At 40.3% G+C, this 23,812-nt stretch overlaps 3 protein-coding genes across 12 annotated transcripts in view; 1 reads left to right on the plus strand and 2 right to left on the minus strand.

Moving 5' to 3' along the window:
* Nucleotides 1–249: 249 nt before the first annotated feature.
* Nucleotides 250–1,957, minus strand: LOC128886565 (uncharacterized). Its single transcript, XM_054141558.1, has 2 exons — nucleotides 1,701–1,957; nucleotides 250–1,390 (listed from the first exon to the last, which is right to left on the minus strand). Exons 1-2 carry the CDS (start codon nucleotides 1,776–1,778, stop codon nucleotides 329–331), a joined length of 1,140 nt encoding a protein of 379 aa, XP_053997533.1. The 5' UTR covers nucleotides 1,779–1,957; the 3' UTR covers nucleotides 250–328.
* Nucleotides 1,958–2,117: 160 nt separating this feature from the next.
* LOC128886339 (leucine-zipper-like transcriptional regulator 1) lies at nucleotides 2,118–14,300 on the plus strand. Of its 3 annotated transcripts, none has more exons than XR_008459798.1 (9): nucleotides 2,118–2,815; nucleotides 3,194–3,502; nucleotides 3,597–3,711; nucleotides 3,792–3,958; nucleotides 4,015–5,021; nucleotides 5,087–5,265; nucleotides 5,344–5,628; nucleotides 5,738–5,920; nucleotides 14,169–14,300. XR_008459798.1 is itself a non-coding variant. In XM_054141127.1 (9 exons), the coding sequence occupies exons 2-9, from the start codon at nucleotides 2,709–2,711 to the stop codon at nucleotides 5,855–5,857; spliced, it is 2,289 nt and encodes a 762-aa protein (XP_053997102.1). In that variant the 5' UTR covers nucleotides 2,118–2,328; nucleotides 2,407–2,708; the 3' UTR covers nucleotides 5,858–6,864. The 3 variants fall into 3 exon arrangements, 2 of the variants coding, with proteins under 2 accessions (XP_053997102.1, XP_053997086.1); XM_054141127.1 differs by lacking the exon at nucleotides 14,169–14,300 and having other exon boundaries at nucleotides 2,118–2,328; nucleotides 2,407–2,815; nucleotides 5,738–6,864; XM_054141111.1 differs by lacking the exon at nucleotides 14,169–14,300 and having other exon boundaries at nucleotides 5,738–6,864.
* LOC128886200 (pleckstrin homology domain-containing family G member 5-like) overlaps nucleotides 8,939–23,812 on the minus strand; it is a 93,172-nt gene continuing 78,298 nt past the window's right edge. For 5 of the 8 annotated variants that reach the window (XM_054140866.1, XM_054140915.1, XM_054140928.1 and 2 more), the window contains 15 exons: nucleotides 23,062–23,165; nucleotides 21,206–21,342; nucleotides 16,448–16,527; nucleotides 14,889–15,165; nucleotides 13,921–14,066; nucleotides 13,078–13,389; nucleotides 12,851–13,000; nucleotides 12,494–12,754; nucleotides 12,156–12,407; nucleotides 11,877–12,091; nucleotides 11,604–11,792; nucleotides 11,294–11,520; nucleotides 10,666–10,892; nucleotides 9,959–10,217; nucleotides 8,939–9,706 (listed from right to left, as the gene is read on the minus strand). In XM_054140866.1, coding sequence (XP_053996841.1) covers nucleotides 10,212–10,217; nucleotides 10,666–10,892; nucleotides 11,294–11,520; nucleotides 11,604–11,792; nucleotides 11,877–12,091; nucleotides 12,156–12,407; nucleotides 12,494–12,754; nucleotides 12,851–13,000; nucleotides 13,078–13,389; nucleotides 13,921–14,066; nucleotides 14,889–15,165; nucleotides 16,448–16,527; nucleotides 21,206–21,342; nucleotides 23,062–23,165 — 2,583 coding nt within the window. In that variant the 3' untranslated portion in view covers nucleotides 8,939–9,706; nucleotides 9,959–10,211. The remainder of the gene's footprint in view (nucleotides 9,707–9,958; nucleotides 10,218–10,665; nucleotides 10,893–11,293; nucleotides 11,521–11,603; nucleotides 11,793–11,876; nucleotides 12,092–12,155; nucleotides 12,408–12,493; nucleotides 12,755–12,850; nucleotides 13,001–13,077; nucleotides 13,390–13,920; nucleotides 14,067–14,888; nucleotides 15,166–16,447; nucleotides 16,528–21,205; nucleotides 21,343–23,061; nucleotides 23,166–23,812) is intronic. The other 3 variants (XM_054140876.1, XM_054140886.1, XM_054140897.1) reach the window with 3 other exon arrangements.

Raw genomic sequence — 23,812 nt, forward strand, 5'->3', positions numbered from 1 at the left:
AATTATGATGTAAAATTACATTTACATGCAGAGAAAAGTAGTGAATTTATGTTTTGAATATTTTCGTGGTAAACGCGCCATCTAGCCGTGCAAGGTGGGAACTATTTCACGACAAACTTGGGCTGTTCGCCGAGGATGGCGCCACATTTTTCGGAATTTTTATTTATTTAAAAAACTTTATATTAGTCAATTACTAGTATACAAATCAACAATTAGAAGTTCAATTGTGATAATTTCTATGTAAAATTATGTGAATATGCAACATAACTTTATTTTCATACATTATTTTCAATACATTAATTAAAATTCATACGTATAAAATATTTACTTATGAAACTAAGAGGGAACTAATGCGAGGAATGTAAAATTGTTTTCTACGATCGACTATGTCTTCTAAGGAATTCAGATCTGGCAAAACAGAGGGAAGCTTAATATGAGTATTTGACCATAATGTCTGAGAACCTTTTGTATGGGACCACTTCTTGTCATTGTAACTTGGAGTATAATAAGATTCTGTTGACGTTGAAACTTTTGGATAATAAGGATCATATTCTAGCTCGCTTGGTACTAAAGGTTTCAAAGCCAATGTTAGAGCATATAAAGGTACTTCTGTAGTTGTTAAAGGGGTACTAATTCTAATTGGCATTTTTGTACTTTTCTGTATAGATTTCAAAGTCTCTGTGTAAGGATAATTCCTGTGGTTCATAAAAGAAAATTTCATCAAATCTTGAGAGTTTTCTCTAATTTTGTGATTATTCATGTTATTTTGCTGATTCTGTGCATTTCCGGAAAACGAGTTCAATGAAACTTTTAAAACATTATATAAAGCATCATTTGTTTTCTGATTTTGATAATTCTTTTGATTAGTTCCATCTTCTTTCAATACACTTTGTCGATTTCGATTTGCAGAAGAAACATGTGTTTTAATAGATGTCGAATTAAGAGGACTTAATGATGGATGAGAAGATTTAATTGTTTTGCGTTCAACACCTTCTGTCGCGTTATAATTAGTACGAAGTTTCTGTGAACTAAATGTAAATCCATGCTGCCTTGCACCATGCATCTTTGTTGGCCGTATCTCATGTAAAGATTGAAAAAGAAATTGGCAATTAGCATTATCCTTCGATTCTTTTATACAAGAAGAGTTGGTATATTTTTCTTTCGTAGCTTCTGCATGTAAAGAGGCAGGTCCTTGACATTTAACCAGATGAGCATGATCACATATCAATGCATCTTGTCGAAAAGCAGTTTCCTCTGGACACCGATAGGTAAATTTGTTCCCATACTCGTCACAGGTGTGATATGCTTTACATTTAGCATCAACATCTGCATAGAAACCAGGTGTTCTATCCACGCAAGAGAAACTTGTCTTGACAGGATCTAAAGCACTCTGTAAAATGTTCTTGTTTGTTACAAATTTTATAACCTTAGTAGTAGCTTTATAATTCATACTAAATAGACATCTTATTTTCCAACTGTAGCAATGCTACATGCAAGATGTGTACAAGATGACAGTAAGGATAAAAGTATTTAAAAATAGCTGAAAATACAATACTGCTTCTATACAGACAGCTTTTCACATGGAAATAATACTCTTAATTGTTCTATGTAAAAAGAAAAGATTTAAATTTTTCATGTACTTGGCGTCGAGACGCTACCGCGTTTTTAGATTCTAGAAAGTGTTGTTCGTAATTACTTACAGAGATCTCAGATTGGACGAGTGTAATGGAATGTATAAACGGAAAAATGATATACAAAATACAATTTAAACGTTTCATCGTAATATTTAAACGAACAAAACACCAAAACGTAAAATATTGTCAAAGTAGTGAGGTTCCAGATTTGCCTTAACTGTGTTTATGGCAGTTTATGGGTTCCATTCATAGAGACGTTCCATTCTACTAGATATAGTGAAAGCAAGGATGTGCTTATGATTAGTTACATCGTAGATTTCAACTGTCACCTTTCGCAACACCCCCACTCGAACTCCTTGCAAATAGTTTCTACTGCAGAATGCATATTTATCTTATATTTATTTATATGTAAATACATCTTACAGATAAATACGAGTCATTTAGCAATATCAAAAGAATCTAAGTTGGTTTTTGGACACATTAACATCTTGGGGTTATATTTGCGATACATTGATTCGTTCTTTGGCAAAGAATTAGATATCAAAGCTCAAAACTAAATTCTATCTCAAACCAAGCTAAATCTCTGAGCCACGCCATGATCTATATTGATCTCGAGATTCCTGAGTGATCTGCAGATAAAATGACACGTAGCACGAAGTCACAATAGGCCACAATCCGGTGTATGTGGGGTGGTGTATGTATCGTGCGTAAGCAATGTCAACTATAATTTAACAGAAAATGTTAGTAAAAATTGCTTATGTTAATCGCGTAGATGCTGTCAAATGAACAGTTCTGTATAATTTCATGCGGTACTTATTATAATCAACCGTACTCCAGCCGATCGATTGGACTACACATGTTTTTGACAGTTCCGTAGTCGGTGACTGGTTTGTCTCGTTTTCAATCATTGTGAAAGTAATCATTTCGATACCAAATCATCGAATCGATTGGAGGCCTTTGGAGCCTTTTCGTAACACAATGATTATTACGAATTTATAAATGCCAAGCGGTTAAGTAGAGAGCTTGCAGGTTAATCATGAGTAAAGTGACTGGTTCCCATTGAAATCATTAAAAATGGACAACGCCGCAACTACAGAATGTTTGACCCTTGACTTTGGTCCTTTTGAAACTGTTCATCGTTGGCAACGTATGCCAGAATTCGATGAATTCGTTGGTGCCAGGTAACAAGGATCAATTAAATTCTGCTATATAGAATGTAAGCTTCAATCTTAACAATTTCTTTTAATATTGTCTCCAATTTTCTATACTATCATCTGTGCAAAAGATAATTTTGTTACAGCATTTTAATTCTAATAATTGAGCATTAATGTTTAGGTTGCATTCAGCATTTTCCAGTTTCTTTCTTTATTTTATAAGTTTGTGTTTTTCAATGACAGTTCGTTTTGTGATTGAGAATTTAAAAATTGTAAATAAATGATAATGCCTAACTAAAATGTTATCCTTTTTTATCCTTTTCTTGCTTGCATCGAATGTGATATTAGAAAATGGTTTGTATATGTGTTGCTCCTAATTTTTACCATACATTGTCTTATACACAGGCGTAGCAAACACACTGTTGTAGCATATAAAGATGCGATATATGTTTTTGGCGGTGATGATGGTAAAAGAATGTTGAATGATCTGTTGCGATTCAATGTAAAAGAGAAATATTGGGGACCTGCACTGGCTGCAGGAGCTCCTCCTGCTCCACGTTACCATCATTCAGCAGTTGTGCATGATTCTTCTATGTTTGTATTCGGTGGTTACACTGGTGATATACATTCCAATTCAAATCTTACCAATAAAAATGACTTGTTCGAGTACCAATTCCAAACTTGCCAGTGGACTGAATGGAAGTTCATTGATAAGTATGTCTGATTTTCTCAATTTTTTTAAAGTCTGTAGTTGTTCTTTCCTGTGGTTGTTCATTGGTGCACAATGTATATTTATATTTCATTGTAGAAAACCTGTAGCTAGATCTGCCCATGGAGCTGCTGTGTATGATAATAAGTTATGGATATTCGCGGGCTACGATGGAAATGCACGATTAAACGATATGTGGACAATATCTCTACTGGTAAGTTATTACACTATTTAACACAAATTGTAAACGTAATTAAATCCTTGTTTGCACTTTTAACTTGCAATTATTTTTAGCCTGGAGAACCGAGGGTATGGGAAGAAGTTGTTCAATCCGGTGATTGTCCACCGACGTGCTGCAATTTCCCTGTCGCTGTAGCTCGTGAATCCATGTTTGTATTTAGTGGTCAGAGCGGAGCTAAGATCACCAACAGTCTCTTCCAGTTTCATTTTCGAGAAAGACGGTAAGTATTCCGATCTTCCAATGTTGTATCGTATTTTATGTAGTAAATGTCATTAGGTGGACACGGATTTCAACGGAACGCATACTTCGTGGTGCTCCTCCACCACCTGCCCGCCGATATGGTCACACTATGGTCAGCTTTGACAGACATCTTTACGTTTTTGGGGGCGCGGCTGACTCCACGTTACCTAACGATCTTCATTGCTATGATCTTGACACGCAAACCTGGAATATTATTTTGCCATCCGCCGACAGTCAAGTTCCATCCGGTCGCTTATTCCACGCGGCAGCGGTAATCGGGGAGGCGATGTTCATTTTTGGTGGAACAGTTGATAATAATGTGCGATCAGGCGAGACGTATCGGTTTCAATTTTCGTCTTATCCAAAGTGCACGTTGCACGACGATTTTGGAAGATTGTTAAATGGACGCCTTTTCTGTGACGTGGAGTTCGTAGTAGGAGATTTGGAATCGAGGATACCTGCCCACATAGCTTTGGTAGCAGCTCGTTCGAAGTTTCTCAGAGCTTGCATCATACGGGCGCGAGAGAAGCGAGAGAAACACTTGGAAGATGTGCTTGGGACTACGGACGTACCGACAAAGGACCTATTAGAGGTGAGACTGCGGGACGCAGTACCGGAGGCTTTCGAAATGGTCTTGAACTATATTTATACCGATCGCATCGATCCAACGAAAGGAAGCGAAGATGGATCTAGCAATCGCGTCGAAGATCCTTTGAGCAATCGAATAGTGCTCCTCATGATGGACGTCTATCGTTTAGCTGTGGAATTCAATATGATACGCTTGGAACAACTGTGTGTCCATTACTTGAAAGCCACCATAAGCCACGCGAATGTCCTTAAAGCGTTACACAACGCTGCACAATTGAAACTTGACTTTATAAAGGAATTTTGCTTGAGCTTCATTGTGAAAGAAAGCAACTACAATCAGATTGTAATGAGCCAAGAGTTTGAGACCTTGGACCAACCTTTAATGGTAGAAATTATTAGAAGGCGGCAAATGCCTCAGGCGAGAAACTTCTCCAAGCAGTATGACCTTGGTACAGGTAGGTTTCCTCAAAGTTTTTTTTTTTGTTCAATGCCTTGTCAATGTTTTAATTTGCGACTTCAGGAACGACGCTTGAACAAGATATGGAGGCATTCTTAAAGAGTGTCGGCAAAGAATTCTGTGATATAACATTGATGTTAGATGGAGTGCCGATTCCAGCTCACAAAGCGATTCTTGCGGCACGATGTAGTTACTTCGAGGGAATGTTCCGCTCCTTTATGCCAGAAAATAATACAGTTAACGTGAGTAACTAATCATCACGTTTCTATGCGTTCATGGTAATGAAAACTATTGTAGTATAATTTCTGTGTTCATGGCAGATACAAATAGGTGAGAGGATACCGTCTTCTGAATCATTCGACTCTTTGTTGAGGTACATCTATCACGCCGACGTTTCCATGCCACCGGAAGACTCCTTATATTTATTCACGGCGCCAGTTTTTTACGGCTTCACGAACTATCGGTTGCAGGCATTTTGTAAACAGAATCTCGAAATGAATGTTACCTTTGAGAACGTTATACAAATCTTGGAAGCTGCGGATAGAATGCAGGCTGCCGATATGAAGAAGTATGCGTTGGATCTCATAGTGCACCATTTTATACAGGTAGATATTATACTAATAATTCATATCTTTCCTTTGATTTTCGGCATAATAGGTTCAAGCTTTAGCGAAGTACTACCACTGAAGTGAACATAACCTTACTCTGTCACAGGTTGCAAGACTTCCAAGACTTAAGCAATTGAGTCGAGAACTTTTGTTGAATATTATCGAGACCTTGGCCGACGAGCGTAGCGAAGCGCGCCTGCGTCAAGATATGGCGAATGATTGCTGACGGATTTCTGCCTCGCATCGTTGCCCTTTTAATTGGGACTTACCCTCACCCTCCAGCTTCCAAGTAAGTGTGCAGTACAGTATCTTAACAATGTTGAATATTTTCTACCTGCTGCGGCAAGGGTACATGGTAGATGAATGTTTGAAAAGTCTGAATGATCAGGCGCGTATGTAAATAAGTAAACACAGTTGAAATATTCAGCTTCGACTTTAAGGTGGTTTAGTAAAAAAATGATAACAGTTCAGATCTTCAAATGAGATTAATAAAAAAATTTATTAAAAATATTTAAATATTGCACATTGATTATGAATGCTATGAAACATTGTGTTAAGTATCATTGTACTAAATTTTTAATGTTAAATGAGGTTTGGGTACATTTTACAATAAAACCAAATTTCAAATTTATATATAATCTTTAGCTTTATATATAAAAATAACATTAAGTAGGAAAAATAATTAATCACCTGCGATCACTTACTCCTTGAAATATATTATTATTTGCATAATTCGACAATTTCGCTTTTTTATTGTGCAGTTCACTTAAAAATCAGATCACATTTTTTTCGTCACTATTTTGGAACATTTTCAGTAATTCTTCGTACTCAATTACTGCCGCAAGTTTTTTAATCATGTCTAGTCAACTAGTATAACTTTCATTGGAGTGATTTTACCTAATTCCCTTCCGTTTCCTGGTACATGGTCCCCTAAGATTCCCTTCATTTCCTGGCATATTTCCCTTAAATTTCCCTTCATTTCTTGGCACATTTCCATTTAATTGCCATGTTTTCTGGAACATTTCTTGGCAAAGATTCCTCGTGCCACCCCTTCGCATATCATGTTCTTCTGATACAAAAGGTAAGTTTCGAGATTCAGTTAATAATTATTTCACCTCTTCGCATATCATGTTCTCCTGATACCAGGAGTAAAATTCGAGCCAGAATTTGATACGCACCATGAATTTCTCGTGCCACCTCTTCGCATATCATGTTCTCCTGATACCAGGAGTAAAATTCGAGCCAGAATTTCATACGTACCATGAATTTCTCGTGCCACCCCTTCGCATATCATGTTCTTCTGATACAAAAGGTAAGTTTCGAGATTCAGTTAATAATTATTCCACCTCTTCGCATATCATGTTCTCCTGATACCAGAAGTAAAATTCGAGCCAGAATTTCATACGTACCAAAGATTTATCGTGCCACCTCTTCGCACATCATGTTCTCCTGATACCAGAAGTAAAATTCGAGCCAGAATTTGATACGTACCTTGAATTTCTCGTGCCACCTCTTCGCATATCATGTTCTCCTGATACCAGGAGTAAAATTCGAGTCAGAATTTCATACGTACCAAAGATTTATCGTGCCACCTCTTCGCATATCATGTTCTCCTGATACCAGGAGTAAAATTCGAGCCAGAATTTCATACGTACCAAAGATTTATCGTGCCACCCCTTTGCATATCATGTTCTTCTGATACAAAAGGTAAGTTTTGAGATTCAGTTAATAATTATTCCACCTCTTCGCATATCATGTTCTCCTGATACCAAAATGTAAAATCTTGCCAGAATTTGATACGTACCTTGAATTTCTCGTGCCACCTCTTCGCACATCATGTTCTCCTGATACCAGGAGTAAAATTCGAACCAGAATTTGATACGTACCTTGAATTTCTCGTGCCACCTCTTCGCATATCATGTTCTCCTGATACCAGGAGTAAAATCCTGGCCAGAATTTCATACGTTCCAGGAAATGGAGGGAATTAATGGTAATAAATAAATGGAAATGTGCCAGGAAATGAAGGAAAAATGAAGGGAAATGTCACAGACGTGAAGAGAAATTAAAGGGAAATGTGCCAGGAAATGAAGGGAAATTAAATGGAGAGTTAGGAGATTTGTAATGGTTTTAGAAGGGATTAGGAGTTGTTAGAAGTTGTTACGAGATGTTAGGTGGTATTAAGAGATGGTAGGAGATGTTAGAGGTTGTTCGGAGATGTTCTGAAGTGTTAGTAGGTCTTAGGAGATGTTAGAGGGTGTTGGGAGACGTTAAAGTGTGTTAGGATACCTTAGACGGTGTTAGGAGTTGACAGAGGTGTTAGGAGGTGTCCAAAAGTGAACGAAATGTTAGTTGTCGTCATCGTCGTGTAGCTCAAGTATCCCCGTTTAGATATCAACCGAAGTTAGCCAGTTTGTAGACCCAGTTGCTACCCAGTGCCGCTGGTATGCGGCAACCGATACAAGCCTGGTGTCGGATCGGTTGTCATTTCGTAGGCGCAGAGGTGCCCCTTTCATACGGTAACCTACGCTAACCGGTTTGTCGGTTGGGTTGCCATCCCGAAGGGGCAGCGATGCCCCTAGTATGCGGCAACCCGTGGTGACCGTTGTGTCGGATCGGTTGTCATCTCATAGGCGCAGAGGTGCCCCTGTTATGCGTCAACCATTATAGCTTTTATGTCATTTCAGTTGTCATCTCGAAGTTGCCGCGTACTTGATTGCACAACGATTTCATTAAACATCGTAATCAAATAATAATTAAAGAATTCTATTATAAAAAATATATCGTTATTAATACTTCCTGTATTTGAGTTTTGTTTTGACTAGTACTTTTGGGAAAGAACCACCTTAAAGTCTTTCTATCCAAATGTTAGCTATTAAATCTCAATGGGTCTTCATCGTTGAATGACGTAGTAAGTTTAAATATGTACAAATATTAGAGGACTATCGATCACTTATTTATATGTGTATTGTTTACTTTTCGATATCACGCATATATTTAAACTGTTGTATAGAAATTAAAACGCGAATGAGCGAATCAGTGTTTAGAATTTTAACTAGTCGTTAGAATAAGCTTGAAATATCAGAAATCTATTAGTTATTTTGTCGCAGTTATCTTGTATAATGTGAACAGAATCTAATCGTGTTATAAAATTATTAATAAAAAAAAAAACATGTACCGTAGAGAAATTATTAACGTTTACTCTACCAATACGCAACGTGTACTATTATTTAGATGTACGTACCTGTAGTCGAAACGAGATGTTAAGTAAGAAGCGTGAGCAGGTGTCGGGTACAGAAGAAGACTAATCGTTAATAAATTATGTACTATATTTTGACCTTGATCGTGAGTGATCGTACATACACGCACAATCGATATTCTTTATGATAGTTAACACGTTTAAGCTTAATGCAAGCTGCACAAATTTGAGGGTCGAAAGAAATCTTACATGAGGAGCTCGTATAAAATCATTGCTCTTGTTTTCTTTCTAAATATTGTTGTCTCTAGTTAGGTGACATTCATCGACGGCCCGATTCTTCAGTTCAGTCTCTCGAACAAAATATTGCGAAATCGAATTTGTACTTAACGTAAACGTTTTTTCCCGCTTTAACGTTTTCTCGTATCCTCCTCACACATGTAATTATATTTTATCGAAGCTTTGTACGAGGGATTTAGCGCAACTGTTTCTTCTACGAAAAAGTGTGACTTTCGCTACGTGCGTTCTTTCGCCTAATGATCGCACCTGCGTTATCGTTAAATCACGAAACTCGTTTTTTTTTTTTAGTTTGAAAATTGTCACTAGAGGCATCTTAACTCCAACTGTTATAGTCATCTAAACTTAAATCACGTTAAATAGTCGTAATTGTAATTACACTATGTAGGCCTGTTTTTTTTTTTTTTTTGTTCTGTTCTGTTCATCGCTTACAATTCTAAATGAACTAGGGTAATATTGAACGTGTCCGTTTCAATCGCCACGTTGTTAATTACAAAATGAGATCTAGAAGTTACGTGGCTAATCAATAAGTTACAATGATACAGTCATGGTACAAACTTCACGTTGATTTCGAATGGCCCCAATCTGAAACGAGAGGTGTGTGTGAGATGGTAAAGAATCTATAAAGCTGGGTTGAAAATCCTTTCAGAAATTCATTCATTTGGATTTAACGTAAAGTATTTGGTAACGTGCGGAGTTCTTTGAATAGACTACTACATCAGACGAATTCTGATTGCAGTAAAATAAATGATAATTGAATTTTTGTTAAGACTTTCCTCCCAGCCTTACTGCCAACGTACTGCTATTAGCAAGACGGACAGGGCTTCTTTGGCTCACCGATTGTAAAATTGCTCGATTCATATTGTAGGCACAGGGAGTACGAGACGTTCGCCTACTCAAGTTGAATCCTTTCCGATTATTTGAACCCGTTTCTGACTCTGCATGAAAGTGTGTGCAGCACTTGCATATAGACAACAGAAAGCAACATCTTGTTTCTAAACACGACGTTGTCACGTACACCCTTTATCAAATGCGGATGGTCCGTAGCAATTTACCTTTTCGGTAGGTTACTCTTGTATCCCAGCTCTTGTCATTTCTAAAAAAACGTTGCGAACGATACAAAATTTCCAAAGTCTTTGTTCAATACGATACAACACCAACTTAGTCGACGTATAGAGATAATGCAGGGTGTTCCATGAGAGATTATAAAGATTTCTCGTCTCTACTCGCTTCCGAGAACAATTAACAAAGGAAACTTTGTCCAGAAATCTCTCTGGATATAATGGAATATTTATTTGTTTTACCTATCAGAAGTATCTCGAACAATTGCCTTTTGCAATCTTACGTCCTGCTTAGGAATTATGTTGCCCCAGTCATACAATGTCTCACAAAACACTCCGCATCTGAATCATCCTACTGCATCTGGAGCGTCTCGGTATTCGAGCGAAGCCACCGTATAAAAGCTTTCGCCAGCATTGTTACCGGATTAACATCGGAAAAAGGGAAGAGGTAGCGGATTGAAATCTCAGATGAAAGCTTTAAACCTTTTCTTCCGCGATGCTGCTCGTCGATGGCATCCTGTGCGAAGGTTCCAGCCTCCTTCTTCTCTCCTCGATGGCTTCTGTTTCCAGGTTCATCGTGGGTTGCACCGTCTGCGTCACAGACGAGCTTATGTGTCTCGTTTTAACGAGAGGCGGATTTCGCGATTGCGGAATCGCGAACGCTCTTCTTAGAGCCCCTCTCGGGGGTGACGGTGGTGGATAGGAGATACCTAATGGTATATTTTAAGTGAGCACACTCCAACGCGTTGCTGGAATTCCATTTTGCTAACATGAAGAAGCCGTGCAACTCTTAACTTAATCTCTGATTACAGTCACGATTTTACGGACTATTACAATGTCTATAGATCTTGGGTATCGTGATAGGATACTCATCGAATTTCATTGTGGGAATGGGACATCAATGGGACTAATTTGTTAACAGGTTGAGCGCAGCGAGCTTCTAGGAGCTTCTCCGGGATTCGATCGCTCTGTCAGGTACGTCGCGGCGCTCAGCCTATCTAGCGATTCTGTTAAGCATGCACAGTGCCATTTTTGCTGGTGTTTATTGTCAGAACAAGCTTCTAGAGGGTAACAGTGGAAGAAGATATAATCCCGCGTGGGTAATTTCTACCTCGGTGCCCTGGTGAAAGCAAAGTGTCCTTGCTCTTTGTTATTTGGGGTACGATAAGAAGCGAGTTTGGCGGTGTCGGAGATACGGTCGAAGTTTGTGGCGAAGTAGCTAAAGTCAAGTTTGGCAGCGATTGGCCCAAGCTAGAATATGGTGGTACTTGGACACTCAGCGTGTTGGGCGTCGGTGACTTACTCGGCAGGTATCGTCTATTATCAAATTTGTTAGGACTAAAATAACGTTCAAACGTTGGTCAGATTGCAATTTGAAAACGTGTCTTTGTTTAATATTCGATCTGTTCGTGCACCGTTACCTTATTTGTAGGGGTCTGTGGTTGTGCCCAGAACTTTCGCCGCCCTCCTCGGACGACACGCTCGAAGCTCGCGGTAGCTCGGTGGTCTCCACACTAACGTTTCTGCTTTGATTGTAACTGGGCAGGAAGCTGCTGCTTCCCGGAGACACTCCCTCCATCTCTATGCTTCCGCTGGAAGTCGTTTCGCGACTTTGATTAGAGAAAGTTCTAGTGTTCCTTCGCTACGGACATGTCTAGGCTCTAGACTAACTAAGAGAAGTTATAACGACACACCTGTGACTGTGGGCAAGGCTGCTGACGCGCGACGCCCTGCTACTTCCTCGAGGCGTCTTCAGAATCGCCTCGCATTCTTCCCCTTCGAAATCGATGTCACCTAGATGGGTGCTGGGCTGTCTGCTGACAGTCGCCAAGTTCAAGGTGTTACCTAGCGGTGGTACCTTCATCAGCGCGAATTGTTGCTGAGCTTTTCTTATGGATTCCATCCAAGACTAAAAGCGAAAATGTTCTCTTGAGAACTACGTACAAATCCATACGAAATCTAAGGCTAATCACCTTCGCCAGTTTTGATTCGCCAGCACTGAGGACTAGGGCAGCCGATGCCGCTCCGTACTCGTTCAGATAAATCAATCCCAAGCTGGTTGGCTCCTTGAGCTCGTGTATGCGGATACGGTCGATCACGTACGGCTGTCTGATAATCTTCAAACCACCACCGGTGGTTCCAGTCAGCCCACTGGATGAGGTCTTCTTGGTCGATGGTTTGCAGATCAATAACATGTCGGTTAGCAGCAGTACGTGGACCTCCATCTATAGAATTCGAGTGAAACGTATTAGGCTTCTTATTCAGTTGCAGTACGTTTCAGAAATCTTGGACCTTGCGGTTCGCAAATTACCTTGCTGCTAGCAGCGTCCCTGAGCTTCAAGTCTCCGTCGCGGAGAAGAACTCTCAGCGTGTCCTTTGGACAACCTGGTATCGGCGCCGTGGTAATGTCGAACGTACTGTGAATCTTGATCAGCTTTTCTAATTCTTCGTCTCGAGATTCGACCACGTCGTAGCACTCTATGCGAGACGCCGCACTGGCCAATCGTGCGGTCTCCTCACTCCTCTTCAAGGCTGCGTTTACGGACGCCACGAAGTCGTCCACAGATTTGATCTAAAAGATTTCAATGGTAAAAGGTGGTTTGGTGGAGTGACCATGGAGAGCTAATTGAGAGAGATCACTGTAGTCTTTGAAGACACGCATTCTCACCATGTGTGTCAATTCTATTCGTTGCTCCTCGTTCTCCGTGTTCTTGTGAACGGCCTTGAGTAGGAGGGAGTACTTGGTCAATCTCTGCATAGGCTTCACCAATATGTCGAGTAGCTTCAGTCGATTGCAGTCCTTCTGAGTCTCGCACCACTATTGAACCGGTAATAATAAAACGTGTTAGAATAAAACAAGCCAACTTCTTCCTCGACAATTTGTCATACACTTACCACCAGATAGACCGTGAACAGTTGATTATCGTTGAATCGGTCCCTGCAGTACTGCTGACACCTGCTCTGCTCGGCGCAGTACCTGGTGTACGGGGCGAACGTTTGCTCGAAGGTCTCGAAACCTTGCAGAAGATGACCAGGATCGAGCGGTTGTCTAGTGGCCCTCGACGTGTTCACCATCGCCAGGACGTGCTCGGCCAAAAAGTAGAGATTGGCGGCATAGATCTCAGGGATGTTGCTGAAGAGCTTGCTCCTGTCGACCTCGGTCAGGATATTCGAGGCCTGCAGGCTACAGAGGCACGCCATGAAGAGCTGGAATCCATGAAGAAATATTCAATCAGATATTCGCGAGAATTGTACTCGTTCTTGATTTTTATTAACTTTCCGATATAGGGAAGTTATCGTATTTGCCAAAAGTATGGAAACAGTCAAATATTTCCAAAATGGAATATTTGTGAGAAAAATGGTTTAGAGAAATGTTTTAGGGTTTCAAAAATTCTATTGAACGAACGTGTCCGTTTGACCTTCAAAGGACCGGCCAAAGTCACGTCAAGGTCAACATGATTTTTTTAACGGAACACCTCATTTTTTACCCATGCACTGTGAAAGCTGGCTATGAAACCTTTTCAAAACACTAGTTTCAAACATTTTTTTTTATTCGCGATAGATGGCGTTGTAATCGGAAATCGGGAAGTTCCTTGTGTGGCCCATAAAGGGTCGCACACAAAATAAACATGAATAGCTATATGAATTAAGCGAGCAAGAACAACCAACTCGCAAGCTCGCGAAGCGAGCTAGTTTTATTTTAGATTTTGTAGGAAAATATTTGCAAGGGATGCTTACGTCTGTGACGACCTTCAGCGTCTTGATGTACGCTACTTCCGTTTGAGCTAACTCCCACAAAGCAGTCTGTTGCTGCTGCTGCTTCTCCGAAAGTTGGTCCGAGTTGTATACAATGTCGCGCCAGTCGTCTTCTAAGTCGTACAAGGCTGCAACAAAGTTTTACTTTGCAGTGACCTATATTAACGCGTTCGCAAGGAATTGCGGGGACAATTCAGATTATTAATTGAAATTTCTGCTTTCATTTTCAGCCTAGAATGATCTGAGACAACGAGGCAGCGCCGAATCGCAATCGAGTGTTCATAAATGGCGTTTGAACCCCAAAGAAAAGACTGTGAACCACTTCTGCGAGCAGTAAGGAAGCAACTTGACAACCTAATAGACGTTACAAATATGTATATCTAAGAGTGTGCACAAAACTGCCGTGAATAATAAACATTTCCAAATTACCCCGAAGAGATATTTAGCGCTTAATATTATATAAAAGGATTGTCGGCCTCAGTGATTTCTCTTATTTTTCCTTAATCTTACTAGAAGAGATACGCGAAAGTGGATGAGAAACGAACAGGTGAAAAGAGAGTAAATCAAAGGCATTTGTTACCTAGTTAGCCGTCTGATGCGAAATAGATCGATCGAGGAGCGAACGACCGGTGATCGATATCGATCGGGGACTTTCGGGTCCCCACTCCTCTCTCCGCCTCGGGAGCCGAACTACTCGATCCAACCAACCTTCCGGACGGAGAGAAGAGCGCTCTGTCGGTTCGATCGTTGCTCCTCAGTCGGTCATTTATTTGAAAGAATATTTACAATCTTGTCCGTCTGGGAAAGGTACAAATTAAAAGGATTATTTTCCAAACAAAGAGTTTTATAAAGCAAAGTAATTTGTTGGATATTAATATAAAACTTGTTGTACAGAAGTTGGCCTGCTTTCTCATTAATTTCTAGCCGATATAGATCGTTATTGTACCTACCATCTTCGTTGATAGAGAGTTCGTAGGGTAGTTGAACATCCGTGAGCTTCGGGACACCGTGCTTATTGTAGTCGTCTAGTTGAGCGGTGAGGAGGTCCAGCTTGTTGCCCTTCATGTTCGTGAAGAAGCCGCTCCAGCGCTGCTTGCTGGTCTTGAGCCCTGCAGCCCCAGCAGAGCTCCGACCAGACGTCAGCGTCGTGCTGCAGCTTACCTCGGAATCGACGCTCGAGTCTTCCGTCGAGACGCTGAAGAAGCGACCGCTGCGACCTCGATAGCTCTGTAGATTGAAAGCTCAATAAACTGTCTTTGCCAGTTCGTGAACTAGGTAGTTACGAAGGAATCTTGATGGCGGGACCATGAAGGTATCATTTGATAACTTGCCATTGAATTATCTTGACGCAGTAAAGTTGGAAAAAGAAGAGAAATGGAAGAAGAGAATCTACATGTTTTTTACACTACATTCTACCACTTCTAGGATGAAAGGGGTCTCTATAGAAAGCTAATTTCAGTCTCCAGAGTCTAAAAAGAATCCTCAGTCAATGTACAGTGAAACACAGAAGCGCTTTCAGGATAAAAGGTGTCTTCAACGAGTGCTAGGTATCTGACAACACGAGGAGATTAGCAGATCAGCGTAATGGCACTGAACGGAAAATTGGCGACGGAATCGCGTTTATCTTTCCCCGTCAACTCATTAGAATCCGGATGCCGGTCTAATAGGAGGATTAGTATCGATTGCCATTCGCAGCAGCATTGTTCGCACCTGACGGATCGTTCTGTAATTTGTCTTCGACGGCAGCGGAAGGGTCAAGGTTCGTCATGCCTAGGCGTCACCGTATTGTCTGCGATTATTGAAGCTTGATCGAAGATTAGGGGAGGATGACGATCACAATGTGTGTCAGTTCGTCGACGGACAATGAGCCACGAGGGAGAGCCCGATATCTAGTCTCTTGGAAAATGTGTTCCAATGGAGATCGCAGCAAGCGATTCGTTTCAGTTGCTCATACACCGTGTCCGTGAGCATCTGCGCTGATTAAAATGCTGGCGAAAAATCCGTGCCAATTGAAACGAAACGAGGGGGAAAAGCGTCTCTGAAGGGCGGAGGACGTTGGAATGCGTCAGAAATGGAGCTGAAGAGATTCGTCACTTGGGGAAGGTTCAGGGAAGAGTTTCATCACTTAAATGCAGTAGCCTATTAGAGCTTAGCGAAGATTTGATTGATGCATTGAAGAAACAATCTTACTCATGTACTTCAAACTTCTCTTTAAAATCATTTAGTCATTAACGATGTTTTAACTGCAATATTTAGGCACAATTATTGTAAGAGAGAATTAATTTGACTGACAAAGTGACCTATAGTTGCATGTATAATAGATATGCGTTGACCTCGGTAGTTTTAGTGTTAAAAGGTACCATATTCTTCGCACCTACACGACTGGAAAGCAATACGCTGCCAGGGCTGAAAAAGTTTACGCATTCGTTTGGTGGAACGATGTGACTGGCCAGGTATTACGATACGACCTTCGAAAGCTGAATGAATCAGAGCAAAGTTGTAAACTTACCCCGCCTGTTTTCCTCAAGGATACGCTTTGGCCAACCCTCTGACCCGTCGATCTCGAGTTCGGTTTCTCGTTGTCCTTGACTGGAACACACAAAAACCGTGGCTTGAGAAATCTTCACGTTCGAATTCGTCCGTTTGCGAAGCAGAAGGAACGAATCGTGAATTATCTTGAAAAGGAGAATCGTGGACATTTTTCAGTCCTCTTTTTATCATTTTTCCCATTTATTTTCGGCCCGTCCGACGCTACGGCGAAACTTTATAGGGCGTTTTGTAAGTTCAGCGAACGAGAGCTGACAGCTGGCAGCGAACCGATCGGTTAAACGTTGCGATTGATATTTGTGATTGATAAACAACCCCCGGAGCTCTAGAAATCACATTTTACGATGGCGTCGGGGTTTATTCCCGACGAAACAGACAGCGTTATCGATGTTCGTGACAGTTTCGCGCGACGGTCTGAACACGAACGGTAGCATTCCACTTAAGGGGGCCTCCCCATCAGAAACGGCGAAATTTGGTACACTTATACAGGGTGTTCAAAAAAAAAAAAAACATTCAATATTTATATGGTGTACAGGGCACACTGTAAAAAAGCTTTAGTAAACATAGGTCCAAAGGTCAACCGTTTCTGAGATATAAACATTTTTGTTTGCTAGGACCTACGTTTACTAAAGCTTTTTTACTCAGTACAGTGCGCCCTATACACCATATAAATATTGAATGCTTTTTTTCGAACAGCCTGTATATTCATGTTTCGAGAAAGTATTAGGTCGTCCCAAAAGTTTCTTTTGCTTTCTTAATAAGTAATACATGCACAATAGTTTATGTTTTATGTTACATTACTGAATTGTGTACGATTCATTTTGCTCCATTACTGTTACAACATGAATATCTATGAAATTAGATTGTCTATTTATATAAGCACGACCACATAAAATAATTGAGTGCAACTCGCGAAAGAAACTTTCGGGACAACCTAATATGTACAAATTTGTGTGCGATTATCTCTAGGTGTTTGTTAAGTTATCAATTATTTTCTGGTTGTGTATTAAAGAAGTTTGTACGTATGATTACCACGGAGTTCTCAATCCCTAAGTGTGAGGATCTTTAGCAAAATAAATTATCCTAAAGCGACAGCGTAAAATGTATATAGCACTTTTTCGATATTAAATTCAACGAAAGATGAATTATATTTTTTTTTTGTTCATCCATTGTGAATGCTCCCTTAAGCTTCCCTGTATCTGATTGGTTTCGTGTTTTTTTTTTTTTCGCAGATACGGTGAAAGAGAGACCGTTTTAATGCGACACGAATAGAAGCGATTAAAAGCGATAACGATCTGAAATATTACTGCTAATTTGTTGCGTGAGCTTATGTTCACGCATCGAACCTTTTGCGTCATAGTTAACCACCCAGACCAAGGACAAACGTGTCCAAAACGTTTCTATGTTTAGAACGGTGTCAATTTTAGCATAAAACTTATCACAGATTTTATCCACGATTTCAAAGGAGATTAATTTATCCAGGTGCTCGACGACCTAAATGTATTTAACGAACCTAAGTCTCTACGTCGTTAAGTATATTAATCAAGGTCGAAATTAAAACCATTTTAACGTCGATAATTGTTCCATTTTCAATTTAATAAGCTAGGTGTTGTTTAATTGTAATTAATTTCGGTGGCTAAACATTTCTGTAATATCTATTTAATAATATTAATGAAAAATAATATTTATATAGAATGTTGAGCTTTAAAGAAGAGCTATCGAAGAAATTTATCTTGAATTCCGACCACGGCTAGACGTAGTTATTCATAGGGATTCGATTGCAACGTGTTATTTCACTCGTGGTTTCTGCAACGTGGCAGCGAAACGGCGATTGGAAACGCTGGGGTTCGAGAAACGATACAGAAAATTACGATCGCTAGGCTTTCCAGCGAGTGGAACATCTTCCGACCCGCATGAGGGCCACGAGTTAATTTTGTTTCGTGGTGGTTTCAATCATATCCAGCATCCGGCGGAATTACGGATTGCACAAACAACGGAATTGTGGCGCGGCTTGATTGCGAGGCACAGAGAACGCTTTGGTTCTTCTTTGATCCACCGTTGGCCTTAATTCGTGTCTTTGTTCGACCACTGTGGAGGATGCATCGTCGTTGATATTTTGAAAACGAAGGAACACTGTAATTAGCTTTTGGTATCTCTTAGAAAAATCGATGCGACGTTTCAGTTACGATCCTTTCAACATTTCTCATTGATTGTTTATTTATTTTTTTTTTTTTAAATATTACTTCTCACGACACAATAAAATTATTTAGGTAACCACGAAGAGTAGGTATGTTTCAGAAAAAAATAATTTTTCTATTGAAATTTCCCTCAGAACTTCAAGGCTTCTTCATTAAAAGGCTCGTGAGTACAAATTTTCTTTGAGTTTTCAAAAATTCCTGATTTTAATCCTTTCAACTGTAACTCAGGGGAATCTAACGACCTCGAGTCTTCAAGGCTATGTTCTTCATTGAGAGACTCGTGAGTACAAATTTTCTTTGAGTTTTAAAAGATTCCTTTTTTTAATTCTTCCGACTGTAACTCAGGGGAATTTAACGACCTCGAGGCAGCAATAATTTCCCTCGGTAATTACATTGTTGTAAGGGCAAATTTTGTTGCGTAGGCGCTCTTTCGAGGAGCAGCAATTAATCAGGTTAATAGTATCTACATAGTTAGTGAACGACAGCCGCCCGTTTACCTTTCAGATATTTAATAAGACCGTGTCTGTAACATTAGGGCGAGAAAGGCTCGCGTAGGCGTGTCGTCGTGACTTCGTACTGTCGCGTTATGTTTTTACTTTTCGCTCTCGGTATTCCAAGGACACGGTCCAAATTAACGAACGCCCCGAGTCGCAGCCTTTTGCGTCATACTTCTTGGTGAATCGTCAGAAAAGAATGTAAAAAAAATTGGAGAACTTTTGAACAAACTACAAAAAGATACTATCAAGATATTAGAATAATACCAATGCTTTAAATTCATTAAATTAAAATTCATTTTGGCATCTGATACGTGCGAACAGTAGTTACACGAATCCTGCAACAGTAGCGTCATGGTAAAAGTCCTTTAACAATATCAATCATCCGGAGTTAAACCGTCTCGATACTATCAATATTGACTGTCGTAAATCACCTCGAAATTGTCGACAGTGTCGGAAAGATAAACAAGGGGTAAGCTGGTCGCTCGATGCGAATTATGTCGATAGAAACGGAAGATGCGACTTTTAATGGTTTCGTAGTGAATTTTAAGTAGTATGACCTCGTGAAAGTCAGACTAGGCCATATCATGGATAAACGTATATTAAGATTAAAATCAGTGATCTATGCTTTTAGTAAACAACATTAGAACAAGTTTAATCACATTTTGACTTTTGGATTGATTAGGTATGTGTTCGATTTTAGTTTAATCAGAGTAGCGAGGTCCTTTGGGAATTTATTAAGTAAAAACTGTACAACTTCTACAATTTTCTTTTTTTACACACGCTAACTGACTATTTGCATCGAATCTAATTTTTTCCCAAGATTGATTACGGTTTATGTCGCGTTTAGTCAGAGACTAATGTCTCACGTGTTTAGTAAAAAGGATGTGGTTAGGTCAGGTCTGATTCAAATGAAGGGTGGTTAGGGTCGCCTTTGAGCTCAGTTTGATCTGGATTACGTCTCTATGCCGGAATTACCTCGACGTCATACGGTCCGAAACGTAGCCAGTATGCGTGCCTTAAGTAGTACGACCTCGTTTATGGTCAGCCGTCGCGACAGAGCGTTTCGATCAAAGCCACGCTCCCTTCAGCAATCCGTTTATTGCCGCAACGACCTGTGTGTACATTTATTACTCGTCCGCAGTTAGACGCGGTCGGTGTACTTATGGCTTGGAACAGGATCGATCAAAAGGCGCGCGTCCCCGTTCATGTCGTATCGAGTTCAATTTCCTTTCGCGGTCGTTAATCTCCGATCAGACCGTGGAGTCCAACGCTTGCGAGCTAACGTAATTACCCTTGACGTATATTCACCCCTTCACAGAGTGGGTCGGTCAAAAATAAAAATATGTAGTAAGCTTTTCTTTGTTGAAAATATCGAATAAAGTAGTGTTTTCGTAACTCGATAGTTTGGGGTGTATAAATCTACAGCAAGCGTAACTAAAAAATATATCGTCGACACTGTTTGTTTTAAATGTCCTAAGTGAATAGTAATAATGCTGAAATCGTTGATTGTACCGCTACTTTGGAATAAATTTCTCCCGAAGAATGGTTACTTTTCAGTAGAAGAGAAACGACTACACTTTCGGATCGTTTGATTTATCACGATTCAGCGATCGGATGATTATTGCGTGCACGGCGACAATCGATTACGGCAGTTTTCCTCTAAACGACCGCCGCGATCGTATCTATTATCAATTTTGCATGAATTATGGGCCAGTTTGTACTGTTCGACCATGTTCCCCGGTTAAATGTTAGCTTCGAGTTCCGAAGCTTGTATGCGAAACGGGATCGCAGGCTGCGGAGGCGAGAATGCAAATGTTTCGCGAGTTAATGAGCGAAGTTTTACGATAACGGGTAAGTGTCGGTTTGATATAAGGCTGGCTCGACCTGCCTAGGTTTTTGGGGGGTTGTTTAACGTTCCCCGAAACGACCCATTTCTCCGGGCGAAATTGCTCTTAGCAGTTATTTAGGAGGCTCGATACTGGCCTATGCTGAGACGGAACAGTTGAAATAATTAATGCGGGGTACCTGTTATTCGGAGATGTTTTCCACCAAGGCTCGCTGTGTCCGTCGTCAGAATCGGTAATGGCGATGAAACACCGTCGTGAACCTCGATACGCGACAGGTCTATGCCACGTTTGTCACAAGCTGTGAGCAGGGCGTCCCTGTAGCAGACAATACATGCATAAATTTAGAAAAATACGTGGAACATTCTGTTAAAATATTTGTTGCGATTTAGGGTTCAATTTTATTTCAGCTGGACGCCACAACAATTCGAGATTTGGGACTAATTTGTGACTAAAACTAATTATGGTTCTCCAACTGAAGATGCCACATAGGTAGTGACAATGGAAATACGAATGTCAAATTAATTCCTTTGTTTACGTGAAATTGTTACTGTCAAGCAGTTCTATAAACGAGTACTCTAGTGTCGAAATCTAGAAATGAAAGTTGCATACAAAAGCAGTAATCCTTCGTGAGAATTCATAGCGTTCCGCGACAGAATGATCACCGGGACGCATGAATTATTGAGCGAAACTACTGCGTACAAGCCACGTGTTTCTCATGGAATGAAAGCTTACTGTCGCAAATCGCATCATACCCGTTCGCGAACATATAGTATTCCATTGAATCTACGCCACAGTTGCTGGCGTCAACGATCGAAGGGAGTCTTTGGTTTGCAACCATGAAAGAAGTACCCTAAGCGAGAAGTAAACTCAATGAAGTTCCTTTCTATTTTTTCCTCTGGAAACTTTACTTCATATATTTTCATATATTATACAGGGTGAGTCTTATAACGTGACGACCTCAAATAACTCGTAAGGTATTCGTTGTACGACAAAATGTTTCAAACAAAAGTTGCATGTTATCTAGGGGGACATACAGTGACGTAATCTGTTTTTTATTACCTTACTTCTTTATTGAGATATATTAGGGTCATCTTCAGTTTTTTTTAAATGGAATATCTAATATTTTTTTTTCGAATTCGAATAAATCATCAGATTTTGTAAACGTACTTTTATGGTTTATAAAGTTTTAAGGCCGAAATTCCAAAATCAGGCCTTGGAGTCGCATCCGCCAAAGTGGAACGAATATATTAAAGTCAGAATTATTAGAAAATATTGCTTCTTGGCTTCAATGTCATTGAAAAAAAACCATGCTAGCCTAATCGCCCTGCCCTCGTCTTTCCCGCAATTATTGTACCGCCCTCTTTATCCGTATCCCGGAGTTTCCTACTTTTTCCGTGACTGTCGCTGAAGTTAATTCGGAGTTCTGTTCTGACTCCTGCGCACCCTTAAATCTACTACAAACGAAAACTTAAACCTGAAGTTTTATATGACAATTAATGAACTCGTATGCTACGTCGATGAACCGGTCTAATCACATACTATCATAATATCGATAGTTATATACAGAGTGCTCCGTATATAAGCTCCGTAATTGCAAATCTCTATGGCCCATACATTGTTCATTCTAGGGCTAGTATGTGTCGCCTATAGATAGTGAGTTCGTTAAGATAACGCTGAGAACTCCATTCTAGCCTCACAGCGGCATTCCTCATTATTTATCGGCAATTATTAAGCAACGCCAGCGGGACTGGTTATCAAAGGCTTCGTTCGAGCGTGTTCGCGTCTCAAGGCCACCGGTAAATTCGCGCTTTTCATCTCCCTTGCGGCGGAATTCCGCCGAATTGCTGCCCCAGCTGCTATTTACATGCGCGTAAATCGTTCGAAATTTCATTTTGCCACGTGACAAGCGTCGACGACGACACCGTTGCGCTCATCGCGACAACTGTTCCTAGTTCGAGGGCGGGAGTCTGTAAATCTGGTCGGAAATAGATGTGAGGTGTACGAGGAAATTACGAGGAAATTCGATGTACTCACGCTAAGCATGTCCCTTTCGCAGCTGGTAGAAGCTCGTCTCTGTCCAAAGATCCGGAGTCGTCGGACAGGTCGAAACTGACGCTGAAATACTCACTGCTAGAGACCTGAAAAACAATTTGTAAGAATTAGTGTAAGTTCAATATGTAATTAATTATAAATTTTAATATTTGTGCCCTCTTCACCCTCCGAAAAAAAAGGAATAAAAGTAGCAATGAGTTTACTGTTAGAAGAAAATATTCATCAATTAATTCGATTAAATTCCTAAAAAAATCCTTTTAATTCTATCACGTCACTTGTGTCTGCTTTGTGAACGTTCCCCATACGTGTCTCTGGTTTATTAACACCAAAGTTATGGTGAAAGCGCAAACTCCCTCGTAACGATTTTCAACGAAGACTAACTTTCTACTGACTCGTAGTAACTTTAGGACAAAAAGGTCGAATTTAAAACTTCACGTCAGTAGGTAGCAAGGACGGAGAGTGGTTCGCGTTCGATAAAGAGTCGAGCGCATAATTAGCACGATAATGTCGCATTTCGCGAGAACGACGAGTGTCAAACGAAGCTTCTACAGCCGGCCACTGTGACAGGCAGTCAAGTACAAAAAGAACCTTTATTTGCGGACCGGTCACGTCGCTCGCGAAGAATGGATCACGTTCGTTCCTAACGACCTTTTGACTATCGCTACGTTTTTACAATCCCCCTTTTTATTGGCGCTCGTATTTTTTCCATCTTCTCCTCCTATTCACTTCGAAT

This window comes from Hylaeus anthracinus, unplaced genomic scaffold (genome assembly GCF_026225885.1).
Source record: "Hylaeus anthracinus isolate JK02 unplaced genomic scaffold, UHH_iyHylAnth1.0_haploid 0, whole genome shotgun sequence".
NCBI lineage: Eukaryota > Metazoa > Arthropoda > Insecta > Hymenoptera > Colletidae > Hylaeus > Hylaeus anthracinus.